Here is a 27,849-nt window from a genome sequence, read left to right on the forward strand (position 1 = left end):
CAGTTAGGTTGATCCCGAGTTCAAATTCCCCCCGAGTGCCGTGATTTTTTAGATCTAAAAATGCGTTGTTCATCTATTGGCGGTTCACAATGGTTGTTTGGAACTCAATGTGCATGAGCTACATCAGATATCAATTAAATTAATCACAATTTAGATTAAACTTTCTTCAAAGTGACTTCTATATTTTACCCAATTGCCTCAGGAAGTGACATCACTGCCTCGACTCTTCATGAAAAACGTAACTTACTTCCCTCTAGTACCATAATGTTTCTCCTCAATACGAGTGTAGCTGGCTTAAACGAAATACTTTCAATTCCATGGAAAGGTTGATTCAACTATGCCATTGGTTTCGCCGTATTTACCATCACGATGTAGTGGTAGTCAACTACGTTTACTCATCTTCGCAATGCTATTTTCTCGCAAGGTCTACTACGGTAACATCAGACGAGACAAAATCGACCCTAACTTCACACCCTCGTTTAAATTTTGTCGGTCTGGGTACGAGGAATGATTCTCCTTTTATCGGTTTGGGATTTTATTGACACTTGTAGAAAAACAAGAATGATTTTGAATAAAATGTGCTTTTTTGATCTTTCTTTCTTGAGGAGGAGAAGAAGGGGGGGGGGGGTATACGATGTTCGATAGTTAGGAAAGTATGTACAACTATTTTTAATGACAAATAACTGTAACGATCCAGATACCCATTTAATCTATCAATGAAAAAAAAAAATTATTGCAACGGGCTGAATAACCGTTTTTCCTAGCACCATGGCGCACCTATAAGCGACTCTCTCTCAGCCGAATATTACGATCAGCAACGAATAAATGATCCTGTATACATATATGTGTCATGATGTCCTTAAAGTAAATTATTACAAAATGGTACAACTTTCTTTTTTTTTTATTCCAGTAAGCACGAACGTACAGTGACGCAATTTGCAGAAGAGTTTAAACGAAATAAAACGAAAAAAAAGAAAAGAGAAATGTGAATATAGATGAAGAAAAGCATACGAGACGGCGGACATCTTTAAAATGAGATAGAATAGCAGAATGTATTATAAGTCCAGACAGTGGGGTGATAGCCGATGAATACGAAGTTCGCAGCGTGAGCAGCAAAAGCGAGTGCTGCGTTCACACGATAAATATAGTATGAACGCAGCACTCACCTTTGTGGCTTACGTTGCAAGCTTCACACTGATCAGTAATTACCAACTTTCTGCATTTTTAACACAAGACTATTCAAAGTGTACAGAAAACGATCCAATAAAGGAAAAAGACACAAACTACAATTAGATCAAGCAAAGGGATAAGCGTGGAAGTAGGAGAGGAAATAGTCAAGGAAGTGACTTGTTGACCATATAACGTTTGCCGATGCGATGAAAACCAATGATGCACGTACGTATACGGAGGATTGAATTGTTGAAACTTGGTAAAATGCCGAACTAGAAACGCTGGAGATACGGTTAGCGGTATTAATTGTTCCAGACTCCTGGTGATCGATAAGGTATCGAGGTGGAGGAATTCAACCTGTTCAGTACAGATAAATCTGAAGAAAGAAAGAGAGAGGGGGGAGGGAGGGAGAGGGATAAAGTGAGAGAAAGCTTTAAAGATAAAAGGAAACGTAATATACCAGTAGAGATGTTGCAGCCTGATCGATCGAGAAACACCATTTTCTTGTTAAAAACCGTTGCAATCCGACGCCGGGGCAATTAGAACGAAAACGAAAAGCTTCGAGACCATTATATACAGGAAAAGTGGAGACAAAGAAGGGGAACAGAGAACTCTGCTCCATTTCTTTCTCCCTCTGCCTTTATCTGTCTTTCTCTCTCTTAAAGTCTCTCTCCCACCGCGGCACTACCTTTCTCTCGTATCTCTGTTCTCTCTCTCTCTCTCTCTCTCTCTCTCTCTCCCCCTCTCTCTTCTGTGTGCCCTGCCGCCGAAGATCAAGGGAAAGAAGAATGGCTGCTGGTAAGTGCAAGACAAACACTTGACACTTTTTTATGTGAAATGAACCAGTAACTATCCTCTTATCACTACCTTGTATTTTATGATCAAAACTGTCATCGGTTTGTGTAATATGATTATTATTTGGAGTATTATCATTATTATTATGTCTATAGAGATTTATGAGTACATATAACGTGTAGTGACTGTTCCAAGTTGCTTTCAGAAAAGAAAATATGATAGGAAAATAAAAGAGAAATTAGAATGAAAGCTAATATTGATGATGGAAAAGTTTTATTTTTTATTTTATGGAAAATCGGTATATGGCCGGGATTTAGGGTGGTTCTTTAAAAGGTCATTTTTGAATTTCCACTGGCAAGCCCCCCAAATCGGTATCGAATAATTAAAAAAAAATCCACAATTTTTCCAGATTTTTATCCCAACTCTAACTCGTTCCCATAAGAAAATGGATTTCCCCATTTAACTCTCACAAGGACACATTCAATCTACCGAATGGATTTCCATAAAATTTGATATGCGGGGGTTTCTTGGGTCGCTGATTACGAATCTGATCTCAAAATTTGACAATTCAAAATCGCGAATCCAATATGGTGGACCAAAATACAAAAAGTCATTCGATTTTGGTGAAAGTCGTATTAAGAGTTTCTGAGGTCACTGATTACGAATCTGAACTCGAAATTACAAAATTCAAAATGGCCCAATATGGCGGACCGAAATCCCAAGTAATTTGATGTTGCCATGCTGGATCCACCATTTTGAATTTTGTAATTTCGAGTGCAGTTTGGTAATCAGCGACCCAAGAAACCACTTTACATACCAAAATCTACCGAAATCTGTTCGGTAGATTTAATGTGCCCCTAAAAGGGTTAAATGAGAAATTCCACACTCTTCAGAGCACGGGTTAGAGTTGGGTTATAAGGCTGAAAAAAATTAGGGCATTATTTTCTAATTAATTGGAACCGATTTGGGAGGTGAGCCAGTCAAAATTCAAAAATGATTTATTTAAAGACAGCATATTATGAATAGTTCTGCTTTAATTTACTCTTGCATAGAGTAACTAATGGAATTCTGTCTTACTCGGAACATCTCTAATGCAGTAAAAGTCAAATTTCCTATATTCAAACGTTTCTATGATCAGAGATTTCAACTAGGGAATCAACTTGATACTTTTGACCAATTTGAGAATATAACACTGAAATTCAATATAAAATTTAATATATCTCAACCGCCGAGTTCAATATTGAAATTTCGATTAAAAGTTTCACGGAAGATGAAACTCGGACATGATATGAAAGGGTCGCGAAAGTTTTTACCATCTATAATCTGAAGCGGTGCACCCAGTGGAGCGCTCGAGGCGTTAACAAATACATGCAAGGCAAAACCTCCGGACGCCCAGACGGTAAAATTAGCGTAGTGACGGTCAACGCTGAGGCGTAATGTACTCACATTTATACAAAGAGTACTGTTACACGCCTTTGACTTAATCCAACTCGGGTCAACCCTGCAATATTGGCGGACCCGACTTACAATTAATCCCACAAAGAGAATTGCGTGTAGGAAACGTGTCACGTATATTATAGAAAAAGAAGAAGGCCTGAATGATTCCCGACCTTTTTACTATTGAAAATAAGTTGATGTGTTTGAATTTTACAAATTAACAAGATTTTGGAATCGATTCTACGTTTCGTGCCTAGGTTAAATTCTCTGAAGAACTTGGCAGAAATTTATTAATTTAAAAACATTGAAACATGCCTGCAGGATTTTGGTACTTCTTCGAAGCCTGGAGTCATCTAAGCACTATACTGGTTCTCTATTAGTGCCTACGTGATATTCAGTGCTGAATTAGTATTAAATAAATGTTGCCTACTAACTTTAATGTACAAGGATGACTCAGGCCCTGGTATTCGCTGATCAAGTTGATTTTTCACAGGATGAAAGGAATAGCTAACCACAAAATTATAATGATACAATTCTAAATGGTATGGAGTAAGCTGTCTGGTCTCATAATAAATTTCGATGATAAAAAGTACCTATGGAGTATAGAGAATCGGTATATATAATACAGTAGGGTGGGCCAGAACAAAAAATTTTTTTTTTTTTTTCATTTTTTACCATGAAAATATCGTTCAAGATGATGAAAAACAAATTCTGTGAAATTTTGAGCTCTTAATAGTAATATTAAGAGGTGCCTCATCGCGATTTTTGATTTCCCATTTAAATAACACAGGAAAAATTATTTTTTCTCAAGTTTGGAATTTTATTGCGTTCGAACGGATGAACTAGTTGTAGAAATCAATGCATATTCTTGTAGGAAATTAAACGATCTACAAAAAAGGTCTCTTGCGATTTTTCGCCAAGTTGACTCGTTTAAAAGTTATTCAAAGTTAAAGTTTAACCTCAAATGGTATACGATGACTTCCACAATTTTCTTTATATTTCATTACGAAATAATAGCTCAAGAACATAAAACATCATATTTTTCGTGAAGTTTATCAAATGTTCTTTGGTAAAACATTGAAATTTTTACGAAATACTAATAATCGTAAAGAAAATTGATTTTCCTCTTCAAAGCATCAAACTTTTCACGAAATACTAATAATAGTAAGGAAAATCGATTTTTCCAACAATTATTAGTGTTTCGTAAAAATTTTGATGTTTAGCCGAAAAACACTTGAACTTGATCGTTCAATTTCCGACAAGAATATGCATTGATTTTTACAACTCGCTCATTCGTTAAAACGCAAGAAAATTCCAAATAAAAACAACAAAAAAAAATTCCCGTCTTATTTAAATGGGAAATCAAAAATCGCGATGAGGCACCTCTTAATATTAATATTACGATCTCAAACTTTCACAAAATTTGTTTTTCATGATCTTGAACGATATTTTCACGGTAACATAAGGGGAAATTTTTTTTTTTTGCCCACTTTAATATACAGGGTGGTTCAGTATTTGCAAACCACCGGACACTTACGGATTCCTCGAGTTATCCCTAGTTACCTACACCTATGGAAACTTCCACGTTACTTCCACGGGGTCACTGATTACGAATCTGCCCTCAAAATGCAGGAATTCAAAATGGCGTACCCATAATGGCGGACCAAAATGCAAAAATTAGTTCGACTCGAAGGAACTTCGGTCTGCGAAGGTTTTGGCAGTCACCGATTTGGCCAATTTTGTTCCACCATATTGTATCCACCGTTTTGAATGTCTGCATTTCGTCCGAGCACCGACTTTCATCCGATTCAAATGAATTTTGCATTTCGTCGGGATGTTCGTAAACAATAATTTAAAGTAACTTCCTCTACTCTATGATACGGGATCGTTGAATCGAGGAAGTAAAAACACTGCAGGGGATCGCTCGAGGAGATAATTACCCACCAACCGATCCATATATTAACTTTACTTTTTGCTAGTGAATCTTTCAGCCGAACTAAATGAAACCAATAGTTTCATGTTTTTAAATAAGAATATTAATTCTTATTTCTCAATCAATTGCAGGGTTAAAGAGTAATATTCTGAAGCAAAAAGTATTTACACTATAATACAAGTGAAATTCTGATAATGAAAACTAGTTCATAAACTCATACTGCAGAATTCTGTAAAACGTGAGAACTTTTTTTTTAAGAAATGCTTGATTCACAAGCTCAATTGAGTTTTTGAAATCTTTTTGAAGTCCTGCAGTCTAAAAATTTCCAAGGCCTACTGTGTAGCATTTTTCATTTTAATAAATCATCTCCAAACGGGCCTCCATGGTTTTTACTGCATTTGAATAAAGAGTTGTACGATTGATAAGTTGATGAAAAAACATTGTCAGCTTATTGAGAAAAAGTCATTTCTTCAGACAAAGAGCCTCGCTCTACGATTTCATTTTACTTTTTTTCCGCGAAAGTGCACACGTGTACTTACAGGCTTATTCGTGGCTAATCACCAGCGATATGCCAATATAAAAATGGGTAGAGATTTGGGGTAGTTTATATCGCGAGCTCATCTCACGCTTGGCTGGCGCGGATGCCACGTGGTTAAAGTTAAGCCAACACGAAAAACGTTAAGTTCCCTAGCCAGGAAATCACTGTTGCAGTAAAAATGACCGCCCGGCTAGGGAACTCGACTGTCAACGTATGACTCTGGTTCAAATTACGTGACAGCGGTTACGATCTAAACTAGCTACCACAAATCTCTACCCATTTCTACATTGTAGGTATAACGTTGCTATTCAGCAACGAATATATGTGTATATGGTACTGTACATCTTTGCCGTATAAAGGTACACGAGAGAGAATATTTGAAATATAAGTAAATATTAGATTGTCCAAATTTGATAGTATCTACTGAATACGTAGTAGGAATATGAATGCAGTGTATCTAGGTAAAAGTATGAGGTTGGTTACAGACGAACGGATACACTAAAAGCTGACGGAGTGAGCATGATATTGAAAGATACACTAGAGGCTTTGAAAACCTGCCGTCGGGAAATTTATTTCCAACGCGAGTACTCGCGAGTCTGGAGAAGCTGCACTGAGAGGTAGAGAAAGGTTTGCTCTGGGAGCTGGAAAATGTAGGCATTCGGAGTCTTCCGTAGTACGAGACTATTTTACATTTTCATATCCTGCAGATTGCAGCAGGCTCAGGACGTACCCTGGATACAGAACTGAAAGTCAGGCAGGCGACAACTGTGCGGTGTTCACATGTACATACAAGGTACAAGGTGCAAGTTTATTTTCTCCAGAGTGAAGAGAATTGCAGGAACCCGATACAATGTTGGCATATTAATAATATTTGCGGTATAAACATTTATCGCCAGTATAATCACAGCTCATAGTATTAAGGTCGAAGCACACGCAAAGCCGGATCACCAACAAGCCGTAACGTTCCCTTACACAGGACCCCAATTAATTTAGCGTGCTTGTGAGTAAGCCTATGGCCTGTAGGTGATCCTGCGAATGGCGGACGGCTTTCTATGCGCTTCAGACTTCAATATTGGACTATACAGGGTGGTCGGTTTTAATCACTCCAGCCCAATATCGCAATGAAATCAGGCCTGACATGATTGCCTATTGAACTCTCAAGGCTACACGTGACTGACAAGGAAGGTATCCCAGGTCGATTTCTCCGATTTTTCATCTGCCATTAAACACTTTAAGGGGGTGAAATCACCCTCCAAAGCAGGGCATGGCAAAGTGCGATTTGGCAACTTCACCCACAAGAACATAATATTTTTTAACAAATCCAATTGGAAAGTTTTCTTATAACGATGTTACGGGGCGGATGATTAAGATCACGACGAGCGGCTATTGATGACCGTATTCACACCCAGCCATGATGTTATTACGGCGTATTTCGGGTTCGTAAGCCGTCGACTATGCGCTCGTACAAAGGATAAGAGAAAATCAGAGAAAGTTAAATTGAGGAGTTGAATGTTTGAGTGTATAATTGATTTGTTATCAAAGATATGGAGAGTGCAATGAGAAGATGTGGAGGAGGTAAACGAAAAGAGAGGTGAACTTAGATGTTGGTCGAATGAAAGATGACTTGAGAGTGGTACATGGAGGAAAGGATGCAAGGGACTGTCTAATTGCAGTTTGGAAGTAGAGGGAGCATTCTGCTGATGCGGTGAAGATGAGGAGAGGATGCAGGGTGTAAGGTAGCTGTAAGGGTGTGGGAAAAGATTCTAAGGTCTGGAGGACATAACAACAAGAAATGAAAGATGTGATTTTCGCAATTAAAAAACAAAAGACAACTGCCATATAGCCTCTTGATATGAATTACTTTGAAGGGTGGTTTCATCAGATTAAAGTGTTGGATGGCAGATAAAAAAAATCGTGTCGCTCAGTTTTTAGTTTACTACAATATATTACGAAAGAAATCAAAGCGGATAGACCGACGTTGGATAGCTTTCCTACGAGTAGTAGGACGAATACTCGTTTCCAAAACTACATCTTGTGAATAAAAAAGAAGGAATAAGATTTTTTACCTCTCTGCAGGAAGGGCTGTAAAGGTAGCTGTGAGCTAAATAAAGATAATTAGTTTCGCCCTCCGTATTCGTATCCATCTTGAACTCAGTCTCCCTTTCTCTTTCTCTCTCAAGAACGCGAGATTCCAGAAGGATGAGAAGAAAATCGATGATGTAGGAAGAAAGAGGTTAATATCAAGGTCAATGGAGAAATTTAAAGGACAAGGCGTATATCTAAACACCAAAGTATTGAAACAATAAGATTCAGGTAGATTGAATATTCGCTAATCCTGGGACGTAATTAAATAGTCACACTGAGAGAAATATCTAGTAAAAATAAAAATATTTCAATTATAACATTTAGTGGATATTGCGTTAACAATCTAATGTTGATTGATTTCTATATATCTATAATGACTAATGAGCTATATATCTATAATGACTAACTCTATATGTAATGCAAAGCACACAATATGCACTGTAGAAAGTCGTCAATTCATCAATGTAGAATATTTAAGTAAACCATACGAATAGTGAAATACCTTTATCACATTTAATAGTGGGATTACCCATATCTCTTCTGAGTGTGATTATTTGCTGAATGCACTTAGTGAAGTCATAACTTATGTTTATAATACGGAAATTATGTAAAGCAAATCAAAATCTGTCAATTCCTTAATTCGAAAATGACGTATCTTGATGAGACAAGTTACAAATTATCTGATCACATATAAAATTGAGAGAAAAATAGAGGACCCATAATTACAAACAATCTGTTATAGTTTAAAGTCAATTAGCCACGGTTATTGACGTTAAACGTTAATTTTGATATTTTGTTTCACAAGCCCCAACCTTTTTTCATTCGAATTTGTGGTTTTTGTTCGATTCTTTCATATTACGAAGAAATTCTTTCAATTCAATTGAACTCAATTATAGTTTCATATCATTTTTGAATTCCGATGTAATGATTCCTTAGTTTGATTCATTTTTTCACTTCTCGATGTATTCTCTACGTTGAAAGCAAAAACGTGTACAAGATTATAATCCGGGAAATAAGATAAACAATACTGCTTTCCTATTACAGTTCACAGTAATATTAGACTTCGCGCTAGTACCATTTGGCAACAAAAAAGAAAAGCTGAGAAACCAGAACAAATCGTTTCGCTTGGTAAACCTAACGCGAATCTGTAAATCTCGAACGTCCTTACACGTCGGTTACCATCAGAAAAAACGCTAGATAAGGTGAAAGCAGACAAGCATATACCTATATTTATAAGGATGGTGTGTCCAACGGCTTGAGAAGAAAGGTTGCTGGTCGAGTAGGAATTGATTCGAATACTCATTGGCTGTTTTAGGTCGGTACAGACAAGGGATTTTTACGTTCATTGACGCTTGTGGATAAAAACCAGATTAGCAGGCTACATTTTTTAGACAAAGTGTAATGCTCTCAAGACAGTTGACTTTGATTCATGATATGAATCCTCGGTCTCTGAACACGTTCGTTTTGGTTATATAAGGTATCGTGTGCACTTCCGTAAAAGTTTTTCACTGAAATACCGCGTTATTTTTTAGGCTACCAAATGAGACTAAACGTGTTAACATTCCATGTGATTTCTGACGATTTAAAAATATTGTGTTTCATTTTCAAAGATATCAGGAAATGATATGCAACAGAATTCAATCAGGAATCTACAAGTAAAGCTGGGTGCATAATTTTACATATTGCCATTACATTCCATTGTAAGCTTCCGCCTTCTGCCTTGATATCTTTAAATCTTTGGGAGATATGATGCTTCAAAGATCACTGATTATGACAATGATAGTTGCGGTATAGTAACGCCACAATAGTTCTATCATGACTATATAGTATATACTAATAATGACGATGGCTGGGTTTGCAGCCGGTTTCAAACGATGCGATGACGTATCAATTTGAAAGCTGATAATACAACGGATCATCGTTAATATCGTGGCCTGAGACATGATATAGTGGAAAGTTTGACCGACTTCTTTTGCTCTTTCGCATTTTACCATTACTTTGCTGTTTCTGAACTACGTCAAAGCGTTCCAAGTTTGAATAATGCTACGTGTTACTTAGAACTAGATATTTGGCCAGTGTACTTCCCAGATGTCCGCTAATTTATATTGAGGGAGTCGTTATGATGGATAAAAATGGATAAAAAACGTATAACACATGTGCGAATTTGATGAATTTTTATATAAAAACTCGCGAATTATTCTGTTTTGATATTCATAATCATGTTAGGTTTGGTGTACCACACACGTCTTCTCTTTCCGCTTCAACCACATATTGCCTCTACTGACTGACTCTTCCACATTTCATATAGTGACGTTACAGTCTGTCCTCCTATTCCCTCTTACTCCGCTAATTCTATTCCTCACAATTCTGGATTCTCGCACTATTCCTACACTCATACTCTTTGTCCCAAGACCACTTCTATGTCAACTCTCACCAAGTACACTTCCAATCCATCTCTCATCAGGAATACTTCTAATCCATTCCCGACAAGTCAACTTCAATTCCAAGTCTCACCAAAACAATTCCTGAATCATTCTCCAATTATCAATTCCAACATTCACAACTAAAATCAACTTCGTCTGCACAATTACTAACTCTTTACCATTCTAATAAACCATTGTGTATTCAAATACATCCTCCTCTAGTCAATTCTTGCTCCTTACTGCACTCCCTGACTCAAGAGCAGCGACGAGATCGGACCCAAAGTTACCCGAAACAACATTTTGGGTGGCTACAGAGACGTATTGACAGCCGCTCGACAATACCGACCCTCTATCCCGTAACCATCGGATGATGGAATTATATTGTAAGGAGTAGTTAGAAAAAAAACTTCAAGTTACTGACAAGAAATGTGAACAAACCTGTGGTTTCTAAAGAAATAATATTTGAAATATCAATTATTGCATGCATCAATCAACTAATTTTGTTACTCTTGGAACTGTGCTGCTGTTTAGTTACTACTTTTTTGGGTTCTATAATTCTGAAAATTTATTATCTGACGGGCATGGGTTGATTATAGTTTCATTATATCTGAAGATGGAGGGTAAGTGAAAACGAGTCGTGGCATAATTTTCCTCGAGCAAAAAGATGAAGAAAAAGAAAAAAAGGAAAAAGTGCACAAAGTGCAGTACCGTCTATGGTCGACTCTCTGGATGTTCTCTCGCTGAATGAAATTTATTCAACCCCTCGGTTCGATCCTCGAAAATGTGTCAAGAAGGCAACGGCCACGCCTTAGGCGTTGAACTCGTCAAATGAACCATGTCAGTTTTTGCTGCAGACGCTGTGGTAAAGTTCGAAGGTAGAATTCAACTTTCAAGTATTGGCGGAAGTTCTAGCCCTTTTCACTCCCTTATTATACCTCCCATTCCCCCGATCCAACAACCTGCGCATACTTTCCAGAGAACTCAAATAAAATGAAAATATTAATTATTGTTTTATTCATGAGAAACTTTATCAATTGAGTTTTTCTTTATTTGCATCTGTTGAGGTAGAATCAAGTTATTGATGGACTATGACTACTACAGGTTTGGATGAAAGTTTTGCATTACTCAATCAATAATTCTATCTGTCACCTTTCCATGAAGACTTTGTACCCTATGGCATTCCGTAATTCGTAACCGTGATTAAGATGATGGAAACAAATTTGCCGCACCAGCTAAGAAAATCGTATTTTATAGCACAAGTTGTCGAGATTTTATGAATGTGAGGAATTAATTAAAATTATGACATAAATTTCGAAAACGCGCTTCAGAAGCTTCGTGTGAATGATCAGATATTTTTGCTTGGTTTCTTTGGGGCTGGAATTACGGAAGACTCGAAGCTTCCACGGTGGGGTTTGAAAAGTTGCTGATAAATATAACAACAATGATGGTGACAAAAATAATAAAAATAATAATGAATGAGGCTTTACAGAAGCGCGCTACTGCAGGGCGCACGGCAGACGCCAGATGAATATACGCATATTTGTCTACCTGCTCTCATCCCCTGCCGCTTTCTATCTTCAAATCCAATTAACGGGTTTTTCACAGAACATTGGCACAATCCACCCCCCGGAAAAGTTAGTCAAGCTTTTCTCATTTTCACATCTTTCCGTAATATTTTTTTCGACTGTAATATTTTGCGATCCTCTTAACATTGGTAGTTTCCAAATAAAAACTTCCAAGTAAAGCTGAGTTACTTGCAATAGAAAAATATTATAATTCTGAAATGGCATTTTCAAATTTAAAGCTCATTGTTAAAATAACATGTCTTACAATGCTGGTTTGACAAATTTTTGTGTATTTGGAAGAATTTATGGGGCCAATCTCACCTCTAAAATAAAATTACCATTTAAAACTTAATTGAATATTGAATTTCAAATAAGCTCTTATACCTAATTCCACAGTCGAATTGCATAATTGCCGCGATCTAGTAATTTTGTTTACAAATAAATTTTACCATTTATAAGTCATGAATTTTAATTTCCTGCACAAGTTTTTTATTCCTAAGGCATTTTCCTTCGGGACTCGGGGTCGTTTATTTTGAAATATTTCAATCCCGAAGTGAATAAGTGCTTACGTCTACCTATATGTGACTGTACACAACTCAACGCTTAGTATTTCGTAATAGGATGTTAAATAAAATTGATAGTTCTAAAGAGAACTTTCTCAGAGTCGAACTGACAAGAGAATGAGGGAGCTACTGATCTAAGAAACCAATAAAAAACGTAACTTTAATCTGTTATTATCAAATGTTTATATAAAGATGTTTGAGCGAAAGCAATCAACGTTTCGACTATGCTCAGCCAGCCATCTTCAGGATACAATTTGTTAAAATAGAAACATCAGGCAACTATTAATTATGATAGTGCCATGTGCTCAGTTCGATAACGGTTATTTGAGGTTATACACATGTATAGTACTGTTACCATATTTTACATTTATGCAGAAATTACAATTTGTGGATACAGAGATTAATTTAGTTTAAAGAGAAATATGCATGCGAATGAATAAAAACTTACTATATGATAAACGTTTTATTACAGAAATGATACACATCTCTAAGAATGATGCAGTAAACTAACGAACTGACGTCCAACATTGAAGCCATTTGAATTCTAGGATCATTTAATTACGTAATTCCAACATTTCGAATTATATTTTTCAAATTTTCGAACGGATACGGAATTTCACGAATACCGGTAATTTTTTACCGACATTACACGCATGCATTACCGGCATGCGCGCAATGTCGGTAACAAATGTCGCCAAAATGAGATTTCGGTGTTCTTCGTAATCGAAAACCAGATCAGAAAACCAAATCAAATGGGACTGGGATCAAAATGTGTGTTTCATCACCACCTAGTAGCATCATACGGGAGAGTTCGATCCATTCACTGCAACTGTGAAAATTTGGCCAATTTCTGTGGGTGGTAACGGATCTGTAAAATTTTTTTCCAAATTTCGAAAAATTAAAAATATGCTCCACTTTTTGCCAAAATAAGGCATCAACTGCCCAAGTTTCACTCTGATCGCTTGAGCAGTATAGGAGTTTTGCATCCCCGCGTTTTCGAGGTGTACAACACGTCTTTATGAGCACCTTAATCGGGGGGCTTTATTCCCTGCACCCCTACCAGGATTCACCTTGACCCCCCCCCCCCCCCCCCCCCCCGTCCTCACGGCCCTCACGGCCCTGTCGCGGAATCGTCGTTTATCTTGTTATTTTTGACCATCAATTAATTGAGAAATCACGTCCACATTGCTCATTTTCAGCATGCGACAAATTGCTTAATTATACAGTTTTATTGGCGGTCAATCACCTAATTTTATATTTTTACTGGAAAAAATATTATGAGCAACTCTTGGGCAAGACGGTTGTGAGTTCGTATGCTATCCGCACTCACCTTTGACTTGTGCGGCTAACTTCACACTCACTTAGGGTCGTGTCTTTTGTCCACTAGTTGCATAATATACTATTAATTCATCCATTCAATAAGTTACGTTATAAGTAACAATTTACCAAATCTACAAGATTATTAATATTAGTAAATTGTATTACGTTTCAAGAGTCCAACGCGTTTTAAACAGTGGCTTGCACGCAATTCTCTTAACACCACTGTTTAGTATACGTAACCTAACTTTACGCCAGTTTTTAAACTTCGAATCAAAATCGAGTACTGAATAATCACGTCTCGAGAATGGCGTGTATTGAAATCGCGTTTTAACTTGCATGATTTGATGTATACTGCAATAAATTTTATTAATAAATTCTACACGCAAAATGTTGTTTCCGTGTTATATATTGATTTGAGATGTAATATAAGCAAAAAAAAGTTTAATTTCTTCTTCCGATCCTTTACTTAAATAAATACACTACCTTCTCGGAGCATTTTCTGCTCCCATATATGTTATTTAAAAAAATTGAACGTTATTTATTGTTCCTTGGAACAGATTCGTGTTTAGAATCGTAAAACCCCTTGTTGAGGCTAAAAAGTAATCGATTTTGTCGGGGAATGATACGGAAAATTGTTTTCTCCCATTTTAAAAGGCAAAACGAATTACCACGAAAATTTTTACCGAATTTCAGGGTCAGCTGTTGCTATGATTGGAGCAAACTTGAGATTTGGCATCGGGGCCCCATATAACGTAACCTCAAATGCCACGAAAGTATTTCAGTGCCATCCTGGAGGCATAGCTGAAGCTACAGTTATATTTAGCCTTGGGGCCCTCGGAATGGGTGCCAATGTCATTCTGATGGCTTTAATATTAGCCAAACGTCATCTCCGAAGGTAGTATAAGTACCAGTTATCAATCCTCGAAAAATAGAGAGATGCTAACACGCCAGCGTTACACGTGTCTCTCGGTTTTCCCATGCATACGCGTTCATCGATTCGATAAAGCCGAACAATTATAAATGCCTGAGGGTGTTAAATACCCAAAAAGTTCAGTGATATTCACTTTCTTAAAGTATTACTTTGCTTGTCGAACGCTTGGTAACGCTAACGTGAATACATCTTCACCCAGAATCGACTATAAACTTAATGATACTTTATTATTTCTAGGCAGGATAGATAAAAAAGATTTTTAAAGTAACACTTATTTTCCAACGGGATGCATAAAAAAAGTCTTGCGAGAGGAAAGGAGAAAATTTCAACGTAGCCTATTAAAATAGAAAATCAGAAAACAAAAAGAATTATACATATGCAAAAATATACGACAAAAATCAATTTAAAAAGAATATCATAAAATACATGAATAGTTAAGTCAAGAAACCTATACTCATATTTGTCGTAAAATTGGAACCATAAACTGACATGCCTAAAACAGACATATGTAAACCACAAAACTATAAATAAATTTTCTTTCTACTTTTTCCTTCTTCCTTTGTTTGGACAATTACAGCATGGTCAATCCCCTGGCTTTGTAGAATTTATTAAGTTCAGCAATAACACCAAATGAAACATATTATTATGGTTTTGAACTTTAACGAAGAAATACTTCGGACAAAAAAAAATTAAACTGTGAATGACAATTTTTTCGACCAATAAATTGTCAGCTCACAAATTAATGCGAATTTACAAAACGTAAAGATCACTGAATCTAGCAACAAGTTTATGAACGTTCTGCAAATTTTTGGCGGTCCACTTTTTTTCTCCTTGGTCATGACAAGTCACGAAAGGCCAAGTATATATACATATATGTGACAGTAAAAGGTAAAAGTTCAAAATCGTGATGAGCAGGTATACATACAAATGACAGAATGTCGGCTTTTTTGGTAATTTCTACACGTTATTATGTCTCTAAACCCTGTTTTGTAAAGCCTTGTGGAAGGCAGTTGACGCAAGAATTAGATCATATCCCAATAAAACTTTATACGTAGTATGTACCCATTACATACAGTAATAAATATGTATTATAATAGATATATGCGTATATACATATGTATCATATCTTTGTATCTCTGTAGTTTCTCATTATTGATACGTATAATTATATTACACGCCATAAATTAAGCATCAGTTGAAAACTAGAGCCTATTATTACATCATTACTATACATGGTATACTATTACTCAAGACAAAAGTATCGTAGAATTTCCTTTCAAGAAAAATATGTAACAATTTTATCTCCTGACTTCTTGCCTATCCCTTCGTATTAAATCATTTATAAACCTGCACTGTAGTGTATTAGGTGGTTCGATTTATTACATTCCTTGAAAATTTAAGAGTACCCCAAAACATCAATAAGATTTTCCCAATACTCCGTTGTACTCCTGTCATATCACTTTTCGAATAATGAGTTGACAAAAGAGAGATGCAATACCAGAAATAGAAATACCGGAAAGCGTATTGGGAAAGTCTTCTGTCACGGGTGCGACTGTTTCTTCAGATACTAAAGTAGAGTTTTGGGAATGAGCAACTGGAGTAGCCGATACGAGCATTATTATAACAATATATTTGAGTTACAGATGGTCCCAAGGGCTACTATTTCATCAGGCAATGGTAGACTGCGCAAGGGCAGCGATTTTATTGCCTCTTGGGTTGAGCATATTGAATTGCCAACCCGTTAACAAATGTTCACTTGTCGAGACCGCATTTCTATTACTGGTCACTGTCTCAACGGTGAATATGCTTACTACCGTCCTAAACGATAGTCCCGTATTTCCAGAAAGTGAGGAAGAAGCTGATCTGACTGCTCCGCTCCTCATGGACTCGCCTCAGGTGAAATGCATGAATTTTAACCAATAAGTAATGCACGTAGTAAAACCACCAGGTATTATATGGTGGGTTTCTGATCTCGGGATATCCAATAACAACTGTATATAAGGCAATTGATCGCTCTGTTATTGTCAATTAATGCAACTATACAATAGAACGTCATAGGCTTAGAGACACGTATGTACCATGTTCATTTATATTCTGTCATGTTCAAATACTCATTCCATCTGCCCTAAATGCATCCTAACAATGCGAAGATGAGAATATGTACGTATTCAGTATTCAAAATGTGAACTTTCAGAATCTATATTTTTCATATTTATCTGTATTCACCATTGACGATTATTTGAAGCATGAAGTGATAAGTGGCAAATATTCTTCTTATCACATGTTCTAAATTATATTTCGTTTAATGAACAATCCTTTCAAAATTGCAATGAATATTTCCTGCATTGCTTCAGCCATTTTGTAAGTAAAATGATGTACATTAACGAAATAATGCGAAAGTTCACGACTGCCGACAATATAACAGTCATTTATTTACTTTCATGCTTTTGAGGTGTTATAAAATAATGCATCCACCGTCGGTGTCGGGACTTACATTGAAATATTCGACTACGTTTGACCATTGCTACCAAACTAAAAGCGTATCCTTCTCTCTACAAGTTGCAAGTTTTAAGCGTGATTGAAATTACCGCAGTCAACACCGCGTGTTGAATATTTACTCGCTTGCCTGACAACTTCAAATTTCCTTTTTATCCAGTAACACACAGAAACTTCTTTATCGGAATGTTATGCGAGCATGATATGCCTGATTATGAGTGAACCCCATAAGATCTGGGACATGTAAAAGTGTTCAGAATTGAAAATTCGTTAAATTCAAATGTTAACGAGCTTCGGTAATCGAGCATTGAATATTGAATACATTACAAATCTATATAACGGGCTCTGAAATTCTAAGATGCATAGTTACAAATCAGCGAAATGAAAAACGGAATTTCCAGAAATTATAATGCAAATCATCACTGGTTCTATGTATCCAACATTGAACAAGTTCAAAAATTTCCATCATTCAAAGAATAAATATATATGCATATACGTATTTTCGGATGACGAAATAAATGAATATGAAAAAAAATCATCCAATATCGATTGTAAGTATGCGTTATGATAGTATGGATTTGCAACAGCTCAACTATCAATGAGAGGGCAAACCTTGCGTGTGACCAATTTCGATAGGGTTTAACCCTTCATTACGCGCGTCAGCTTCCGTAGCGTCAGTAATCGTGTGGGGTCTTCGGAGACCCCATTTTGTCAATGCAACATTTTCATCTGCAATACCAATAAAATTTCATATTTCATATTTCAGAAGTCGAAACCTTAGGCCTCTACACGCCTAATGAAGGGTTAATCTCGGGTTTAATATACTGGTTTTGGGCCAATCCAAAGTTTCGCGTGTAAAAGCGTTTAGGTCACTAAGCTTGGGTTTCAAAAGAATTAAAATCAACGCACATGTCTACAGGAGTCAATATCCGAACTTGATCTCTAATACCGATGCCCTTTTCTTTCAAGAAGGTGCTTATAAAGACCCGTTGTACACCTCGAAAACGCGGGGATGCAAAACTCCTATACCGCTCAAGCGATCAGAGTGAAACTTGGGCAGTTAATGCCTTATTCTGGCAAAGAGTGGAGCGTCTTATTACTTTTTCAAAATTTGGAAGAAAATTTTACAGATTGGTTACCACCCACAGAAATTAGCCGAATTCTCACAGTTGCACTGAATGGATTGAACTATCCGGTATGATGCCACTCGACGGTGATGAAACACACATTTTGAACCCAGTCCCATGAGATTTGATGGTGATATGACGAAATGGCAGCTGATCTGGTATCAATTACGAAGAACACCAAAATCTCATTTCGGTGACATTTGTTACCGACCTTTCACGCATGCCGGTCATTTTTTATCGACATTACACGCATGCATTACCGGCACGCGCGTAATGTCGGTAACAAATGCCGCCAAAATGAGATTTCGGTGTACTTCGTAATCGAAAACCAGATCAGCTGCCATTTCCTCCTTTCACCATCAAATCTCATGGGACTGGGCTCAAAATGTGTGTTTCATCAACGCCGAGTGGCATAATACCAGACAGTTCGATCCATTCACTGCAACTTTGAAAATTTGGCCAATTTCTGTGGTTGGTAACCAATCTGTAAAAATTTTTTCCAAATTTTCAAAATTTAAAAAGTCGCTCCACTTTTTGCCAAAATAAGGCATTAACTGCCCAAGTTTCACTCTGATCGCTAGACCGGTATAGGAGTTTTGCATCCCCGCGTTTTCGAGGTGTACAACGCGTCTTTATAAGCACCTTAAGGGCATGTGGGGATTAAGACTTCATCAAGAATGCATGTGAGAGAAACTTCAGATGACTTCATTTGGCACTGCATAGTAGGACTCAAATTCTTGTACGTGAGTCACGTTTTGTGGCCCTCACCCAGTACGTTGAATCCTTGTTTGCCTTCCCGTTGTAAGTAAGTTGGCAAATACTATTTTGGAAAAATGAAGGCCTGCTTAAGCAACGGAACGAAGCACTTCCAATTCTCTTTTTGGTTTGAGTTTTTATATGGATTTTTCTAGCGATCCTCGCAAGATGATCCTAATACGTTTACTCCTAGTTCAAAAAATCTCCAAGTTCCGAAATGGAAAAGAAAGGTTCCAAGCAATCGCGTCAATAGCTTTCACTTTCTGAAAGCAAACTTTTTTTGTAAGATAGAGGAACCATAGAAAAACCTGATCAAAATCAATACCATGGATAGACATTGAGGAAACTAGGTAAGGCACAAAAATGATGCGAGATAATCTTTATTCCTCTTTTCCAACAGTGCGTATTATTCGGAACGTTCATGATATGGTTTGCCAGCATAACGATTAATCTCGGACCAACGTTTCTCAGCGGAGCCCTAGCCGCGAATACTGAGACCGGACACAACGCCCCAAGCTGTCCCCTGGTTCACGGCCCATTCCGTCATTACATACTAAACGTTTTATGGATCGTGATAAATGTTATCTGCGTGCTGCTCACTCTATTTCATTTACGGAAATTGCACCGAGATTTGACCAAAGCAAACGTGGAAGCGGTATGTTTCTCATATCGGACCTTACACGTCAAATCACACAAAGGATAAGCCTCACTTTTGTTCGTAAATTTCTTACTTACTGGTAATTTGGCAAAATCAACCTATGCAGAGTTATATAGTCCCATAACTCGAAAACTACTCAGGTTATGAATTTTCAAAGACTCTCGCTATCGGAGCATTTTTTCGTCTAGTAGAATTCGTGAGAAAAGAATAGATAAATTCAAAGTCGAATGTGACTAAATTTGAATTGCCTCACGTAGGTGCACGCTGAGATTTTTTCCTCCAAATTTCACTATAAAGTAGATTGAAAGACCTTGAACGATTGAAAATATACCGCAGTTGAAGGCTTTCGTGGAAGCATGTTTTGTCAAAAACCATAAGAACTTGAAATAATTAATAGCTGAGGTTGGTTTCGAGTCAACGAATTGCAAGACAGTTTTTAAAGCTCAAAAAATTAAAACAATATGAAACAATATAAACCAATTTCAAGTACTTCTCGTGAGATTCGGCGTGGATTGTCTAATATTTCTAAAATGTCCAAAAGGTTAAACCTAAGAAACAATTGCAAGGTTCAGCTATCGTCATATCATGTTAGTCTATGGCTATGTTCCGAAATAAGCTCATAGTGATTTCAGCAATTTTTTATCTCTCTTGCGCTGCCGAGGTAGCGTCTAGTCCTGCCTCTGTCCTAGGGAGTTTTTAGCGTTGCCAGCTAGTTTCGGAATGTAGCCAGTACTGTATAAAACGATAAGTTTAATTCCCCTTTCTTTTACTGTGCAAATGTATAAGAATTATAATAAAGGTGGGCAAACCACTTCAGTTGGCTACCATTGTATTCGAATCACTTTACTGAAGCTTGACGATATTGGAATTAGATTATCACGTTATTGTACCAAATTCAACCTTGACATGCCGTAAAATTGTTTTTTTTACATTATCATCTGCGCGTATTGTTATTTCTTTTTGAAAAAATTGATTGTGAAACGTATTCTTCATAATCTGAACCTCGTGACGTGCAGGTAAAAGGGTGACTGATTTCTGTTATAATAAGTATGTATACACATGTGTAAAATACAACACGTCGTCTCTGACTTTCCACGAACCGAATGCAGTTGATTGTTGAGACTAAGACAAACCTTAACCTTCGGACTGCTTTGTTTTCACTGTTTAACTAACATAAATTACTATCCAATTTCAGGTTCGCGTGGCTGGATTAGTTACAACGTTAGTTAGCGTCACTGGAGGGCACGGTGGATCGAACGGACCGATCGATAGTAATGCTAGAAGAAACTCACGCAACGGAACAACACCCAAAGTTAGTAGACGTAGTCACTGGGAAAAAACGCAAAAAAAGAAAGAAAGAAAAAAAGGAATTACATTATCTGTGATTTATCTATGCGTTGATATAACTCTTACTTATCAATCGTCCCACACACAATATTTGAATACAGTGTGACAATTTTCATGCTGCAGATTGAAGAATAGTAGTGGGCATATGGCTAAATGCAACTTCTCAACTAAAGGCCAATTCTTTATCTTGTCAATCGTTCAAATCGGAAAACATCAATTTTCTTAGCTCGTTCGATTAAGGAAAGTTCACAATAAATACACAACACATATGCAATGTTCATCACTTTGAAAATATTTATATCCCAAAGAACATCACAATTAATAAGAATTGATTCGGATGAAAGGACGAAATTTCTTGTTGGCGAAATTTAAGATGTCACACGATTCTCAGAGAATTATAATGTATATAAAATGATGTCCTGAATCGTATTGGGTTCTTCTTCTTTTAGACCACCTCGTAGTGCCACTATTTTGTACCGATATCATCATTTTATTTACAGCTATTAGGTAAATCAAAAACATTTTCGAGTTGCTTACTACACAAGGAATGCCGCATTACGAAGCGTATGAGACGTCTGAGCTAGAAGAAATTAAGAGGCAGGAATCAAATACACAGAGAAAGCCAACGAATGAAGTTATGGACACACATAACCTCAATTTCTCAGGTTTTGTATCGGAACGAAAACTTTGATTCGATAGCCACACATACCGTGGATCTATGTCTCAGGCTAATTCGTGTCAACCTCAAGAAATCAAACGTTATAGTAATCGTAGATTGTCACATAAGGAGTCCCACCCATCGTGGAGTTGCATCTCTGTCATACGAACCGAAACAAGGTCCGAGAGGTTCGACCTCTTTCTAACAAAAAACAGAACAAAGATAAAGCAACGTTGAATAAAAATCTATCTTCTCAAAAAAAAAAAAAAAAATACGTCATGAGATTTACTTTAACAGAATACTACTAATCACTGTGTATATCAAAACCCATCCGTTTTGAACCTGTAATGTGTAAGTGGGGAAGCCCACAATCTATGGAAACAACTTTCCTTGGTAGCCGGGAAGATATACGGAGGAGTACACGGGCGGAAGTGAATTCAAAGAAACACCATCGACTTAATGATATCATCTCTAATCGAGTCATCAACGAAGCAATACAACATCGCGATGTAAACTACTGCAGACCATGGAGGATCGATCCTTTGTATGTGTCTCGATCGCAGATACTTTTAACTTCCTCACTGAACAATTTGGTAGCAGATCATGTTATGGATTCCTAAGTTGCACGTAATCAGCAATATCCTCAATTCATGATACAGAGACAGATCAAGGTGCTAGAATCAAGAGATTCTTTAAAGGCTAGGATAACTAAAAGCTTCTTCACCTAAATATGACTAGTCATGGGATCTAGTTGGCCGCTCACTGGAGAATGTGGTCTCGAACAACCGTTCCTAAAACTCATCATACTACTAACGCTAATAACCAGCCGAAGACTACAAACTCTTTCGTTAGAAAATATAAGAAAACTAGGTATACTCATATTAAATCGAGATACGGGATAGGATTGGAACCTCTTACTCTATAAAAACTCAACATACCTTGATTCTAACTCTATATACGACAACCTGGAACTTGCGTGTGTTATCTATACCCTAAGACATTACACGAGAAGAACTGAAGAGTCACCAAATACGTCGCACTTTCTTTTCATATCGTTGAAAAAGCCGGATAAAGCGGTATCTACACAAACATGGAGTTGTTGAGTTAAACCAACGCTTTGTAAAAGTGGCGTGGATACTAATACTTTCAGTGCACACAGCACAAGGCAAGATTTTAATTCAGCTGCAAGCAGAAGAAATATTAATATCGGAGTAGTAAGAAAGGTGACAGGTTGGTCAAAAACCTCGGGAACCTTCGCCTGATTTTACATCCTTCCCACTTTGCCGAAAAAGATCTATTTTGTAGATCGTTATTGAGCGATTGAAAAGAAATTCAACGTTTCTAAAATACGACATAAAAATTCTGTAATGAATGCTCTGAAATAAAAAAAAAATCATATTTGGATCTGCGTGATCTGTCATAACGGACTTTGAACAACTACGGGTTGATCTATCGAAAGAGGTGCACAATACAGTTCAATAATTGTAAGCGAACTTATCTGTAAGTTCTGTCACGATTGCATGAAGCGCCTTTTCCGAATAGATCAGCTCCACCGGAAAAGATTCAAGAATCCAACCTCGGTTTGATATCCAAAGATGTCGAGGCAATACTTTCAAAAAATAAAGAGTGTTATTCTCTGTTCGGTAAGCAATCGAAAAATATTTTTGATTTATCTAATACCTGTAAATAACATGGTGACATCGATGAAAAGTAACGGTACAACATGTCGATCTATTCAGAAAGAAAACTCCATACATTCATGATAGAGTTTCACTTACAGGTAAGTTCGATGAATCATTAAATGGTGTTCCATCCAAAATAAAAAGCAAATCACAATCGGTGCCTTTAGGGTAAAGTTAGCCATTAGCAAATTCTATCTTTCTCGACACATGTACAATATTTCATGTATTTATATTAATATCAACTCAATATTGACTCGAATCAGGACTCTCCGAGTTGCATATATTACGTGAAAAATGACTATTCGACAGAGAGGCGGTGCCATAGAGGAACATCGCAGAATGAGAAATTATCTACGGAGAATGGAACGCGAAGGAGTTCAAAGAGTGAAAATGTTCCTGATCATAACGGCGGCGTACGTTATTTTTTGGGGGCCATTATTCTTCGTTACACTCGTGCACCATCCTGTCATTGGAAACGCAACGGGATATGAGGTAAATGGAGTAGAAAATGTACTTGTCGTGTTAAATGAGTCACCCGCCAAGTCACTGCAGCTGATACATCCGCCACTAATCTTTTTTTCACATCTCTTCTTCACATCTCTTTCGTTCCTCGCGAAAAATTATTACTGCTCTTTAGTTTGATCACTTGTACAGCTTGCAGCACTCACTTACATATAATCGTACTAATGAATTGGGTCATCTAAGTTTGAAAGTTCACTAATCTGGTGGGTAAGTATGCTAGATTTGCTGGTCGAGGAAACATTGAAAACTTTGCTGTTTTTTGCGTTGAACGGAAATTTGAAAAAATATATATTATCAGTGATCTGGTTTTGTAGAACATCGATCAATTACGATGTAGAGAAAGCATTTTATCAATTCAATTATGCTCGCAAACAATCAAGGCAGCATGTGATTAAATGCAACATTTTTTTTTTTAATATTCTCGTTCTCAACATTTTTCTACTGTTAATCCTATTCGAAATCGCTCCTCGGGCTATAAATGTTCGCAACTGCCATAATTTTTCACGGCGTTCGTTTTTGAAGTACCAACAGACCCAAAAATCCTAACACAGCCAAAGAATCACAACGAATTTTTTATATCATTCAAGTCTATTTTACAAGATGACTTGAAGCAAAAGTGACGCTAAAACTGCGTTCTTCAAAGCATAGCAGCCGATAATTATGATCTTGAATTCCGTAGAAAATTTAACGAGGGCTGCTTGAGGGCCGAAAGTTATAACTTTTCTATGGTTCCTTAATTAGGCAATCCTTTAGCATTCATACTTGCCAAGTTATAGAATTTCAGACCTAGATATACCGATTCATTGGGACAACAGTAGAGTCTAGAAATACAAACGTAAACTAGCAGTCTCTAGTAGTCATATGGAATAGTTCAGAAATAAGTACTAGTGGTCTGCAGTACTAAACCAGTGGTAAAAGAACTACTCAAGCTGAGCTCAAGTACTTCATCACTACACCAACTACTGCACTAGTGAATAGTAATTTTCCGTAAGAGTTCTACTCAAGACCGCGCAGAGTATCCGTAGACTATCCAAAGCAATAGCAAGTTCTCACCAGTTCTTTGTACGATACACGACTCAGGTGACGCTGCACATCGCTCACGTTCACGCGTTCGTAAACCCAGCATTATTCCTGGCGTTACATCGAGGTTTACGTCAAGGCATGTCTGACGTGTGTTGCGGATGCTGCGAGAGCCTGGCTCGGTGGATATTGGGATCAACGGTAAACAGTCCTGTGCAATCCGTGCAACCACCCAGCTACGAACCACCCCTACGTCTACCCTCGCCCCCAGATCCTCCGCTGGCTCTTTCTGCAGCAAACACCTGCGACCTGACAGACGTCGCTCTTTTGAAACCGCCATTGCCCCCGGTTGCCAAACACTTACTCATGGTAAGTTGAATCACGTTCTTAACCCTCTGGGGACACTAGGGATCAATATGACCCCACTCTCAACTTTAACGCCAAACAAGTGTAAGTTTTTCTGGTTGAACGAGGTTCGTGTTTCACCTGGTAACGCTTTAAAGTATTCCCTGTGGCGCGTTGGAGTCATTCTGACCCCCTGTGTGACCAACAAACAAGTATTCCGTTAAAATCAGTTTTAGTTGTACACAAGAGCATCTGCAGGAAACATTGGAATCAATGTGATGATCGTTTTTTCCGAAGAAGGATATACACGAAATTACTGTGATATTTGTGATGAGATGTGCGGGACTAGAGCAATGAAATACTTTTTTTTTCTCACCGTGCACTAAGAACTATCCCCGTAATGTTAAGAAAGTTTTTTTAACAAAAATATTAATAAAACATCAAGGTTTCTTCATAATTTTCAGTTTTTACTTTACTCCAGAATAGACCCTGTTCAGACCTCAGACTAAATACCTTTTTTGGATCGCTCACTATCAAGCTAATTCATCCCTAAAAGTATCACATTTTAGGAGTATCACATATAAATCTTATTAAAAAGTATTCAAAAACTGCAAAAGTTATGACTTTTGTTAGTGAAGAAAAAGGTGGTTTTTACACGTTCCAGAATTTTCTCTAATTTACAATGTTCAAGGTATAACCTTAAATTTTATTACGTCAAACTAACCGGTGCAACAGCCGTTAATCTTATATTAATGGCGACTGGGGCCATTCTGACCGCATGTGACCAACATGTAATATGCAAAAGGTGTGAGCACGGAGGGTTAACTAATTGTAAGTGCTGCTCGTTAAGTTACTTCTCTATACGGGGACCTGAATTCATACTAACTTATAATATAAGCGGTTCAATTCTTCCACGGCCGTAGCTTCACGGTTGAATCATTTTTACAAAACTACATGTTAGAAGGGAGTTGTGGACTCGTTGATTACGAATCTGGCACCATACATTGAGATAGTCATAATGAATATCTTAGCGTGAGAGTCAGAACTTCAATTTGGAAGTAGTATGTTACGATACAAGTGCGCAAAGTATGTGATTCTTGCATGAGTGTAGTTTGTCGGCTGAGCGAAGCGAGGGCGACATAAAAACGAGTGCGAGGCTCACATACACGCATGCGCACGCGCATTGTATCCTATTTTTTGTAAAACCTGTAATATGTGTAACCAAAAAGGGTGTGCGAGGTGGCCGATTCCCCAACGGTTCCCAAACTGTTAGGTAATGTCGTAAAACTGTTGGGTAATGAACAATCCTAACAGTTAACAGAAAACTGTATCGCAATGAAAATTACCTAACAGATTTCAACGTTACCTAAAGGTTTTTGAAATGTAGTGGAATCGGGCGCTTCACGTGTATTATTCCGTGCGCTAAGTTGAACTTTCTATGCAGGTATTACAAAAAAATAGATCTCCTTCCAATTTTATTTTGATCAGAATGTTTCAAATCTCATTGTATTGTTAAACTTCTATTATGGTGAACTCAAAAAGAGCATCGCTTCTTGTAAGTATGGGTAGCTCAAAAAGCAACATTGTTTCTGTAATATCACTATGCGTCTTTGTCTCAACTCATTGGTTGATACAATTTTTTGATATCAGTTTTTCTGCCTCATTGATTATTGGAATTGATCTGTGCTTTCAGGATGACTTAATCGCAGCACCACCAGATCCCTGGACTTTACCACCAAGACCTAAGAGCACAACGAGTTTGTACCAAGAAGAGATATCTCGAAGGCCTAGTTTACTCTTGCCGCCCCCACCCGAATTGGGTGATTTATCGCCAATAAGCCCTACGAGTAGCGACCTACCCAGCGAATAGATCCTTCACGCAAGTCATTTCGTGGATGCACACCACAGAGCAGGGTGAATCCATGTGTTCAGGAAACTGATATTGCTTTCCAAAATTGTATACAGTGGCTTCGTACACCACAAAAGGACTACAGAACACAGAAACTATCATGTGATAAACGAGCGGACGGATTCACCCTGTGTTAATTTCCCGGTGGTGAGCATTCACTAAAAATCCAATAAGAGTAAAGTGCATATTCCCAAATGGTAAATGTTTCTTTAGATGTTAATACCTATTCTATTTACTGAAAATTTTCAATATTCTCTTTTAATTATTTGGAATGAAACTTACGAAATGATAATTGTACATTACTCAGACTGTAGGTAGTCCTACTGACCTGCATGATGGGAAATTTGAGGATTCGAATTCATAATTTATATAATTTTAAAGAGCGAAAAGGTCATCAATTAGTTGATACGGTGTTGGTAGTTGGGAAATAAATAATAAATTATTACTGACGCCTTCGGTATGAATCGAAAGACTGTATGCCGAGAGAGCATCTTCTTGCCTATACTGATTTGAATCAAACTACTTTCGATCACACGGATTTAACAACTTATTAAAAATAATTCTAGTCG

General features: G+C 37.3%; 2 protein-coding genes across 4 annotated transcripts in view; one reads left to right on the plus strand and one right to left on the minus strand.

The window, feature by feature from the left end:
* Positions 1-27,849, minus strand: part of LOC124407596 (midasin-like) — a 112,212-nt gene that overhangs the window by 51,021 nt on the left and 33,342 nt on the right. The window lies entirely within an intron of this gene.
* Positions 1,596-27,705, plus strand: LOC124407620. 3 transcript variants are annotated; one of them, XM_046883920.1, is made up of 8 exons: positions 1,596-1,968; positions 14,523-14,724; positions 16,404-16,656; positions 19,540-19,794; positions 20,993-21,109; positions 23,794-23,976; positions 25,087-25,395; positions 27,065-27,705. In XM_046883920.1, the coding sequence occupies exons 1-8, from the start codon at positions 1,959-1,961 to the stop codon at positions 27,239-27,241; spliced, it is 1,506 nt and encodes a 501-aa protein (XP_046739876.1). In that variant the 5' UTR covers positions 1,596-1,958; the 3' UTR covers positions 27,242-27,705. The 3 variants fall into 3 exon arrangements, with proteins under 3 accessions (XP_046739876.1, XP_046739894.1, XP_046739885.1); XM_046883929.1 differs by lacking the exon at positions 1,596-1,968 and adding an exon at positions 14,998-15,193 and having other exon boundaries at positions 14,598-14,724; XM_046883938.1 differs by lacking the exon at positions 19,540-19,794.

This window comes from Diprion similis, chromosome 1 (assembly GCF_021155765.1).
Source record: "Diprion similis isolate iyDipSimi1 chromosome 1, iyDipSimi1.1, whole genome shotgun sequence".
In the NCBI taxonomy this organism is placed as follows: domain Eukaryota; kingdom Metazoa; phylum Arthropoda; class Insecta; order Hymenoptera; family Diprionidae; genus Diprion; species Diprion similis.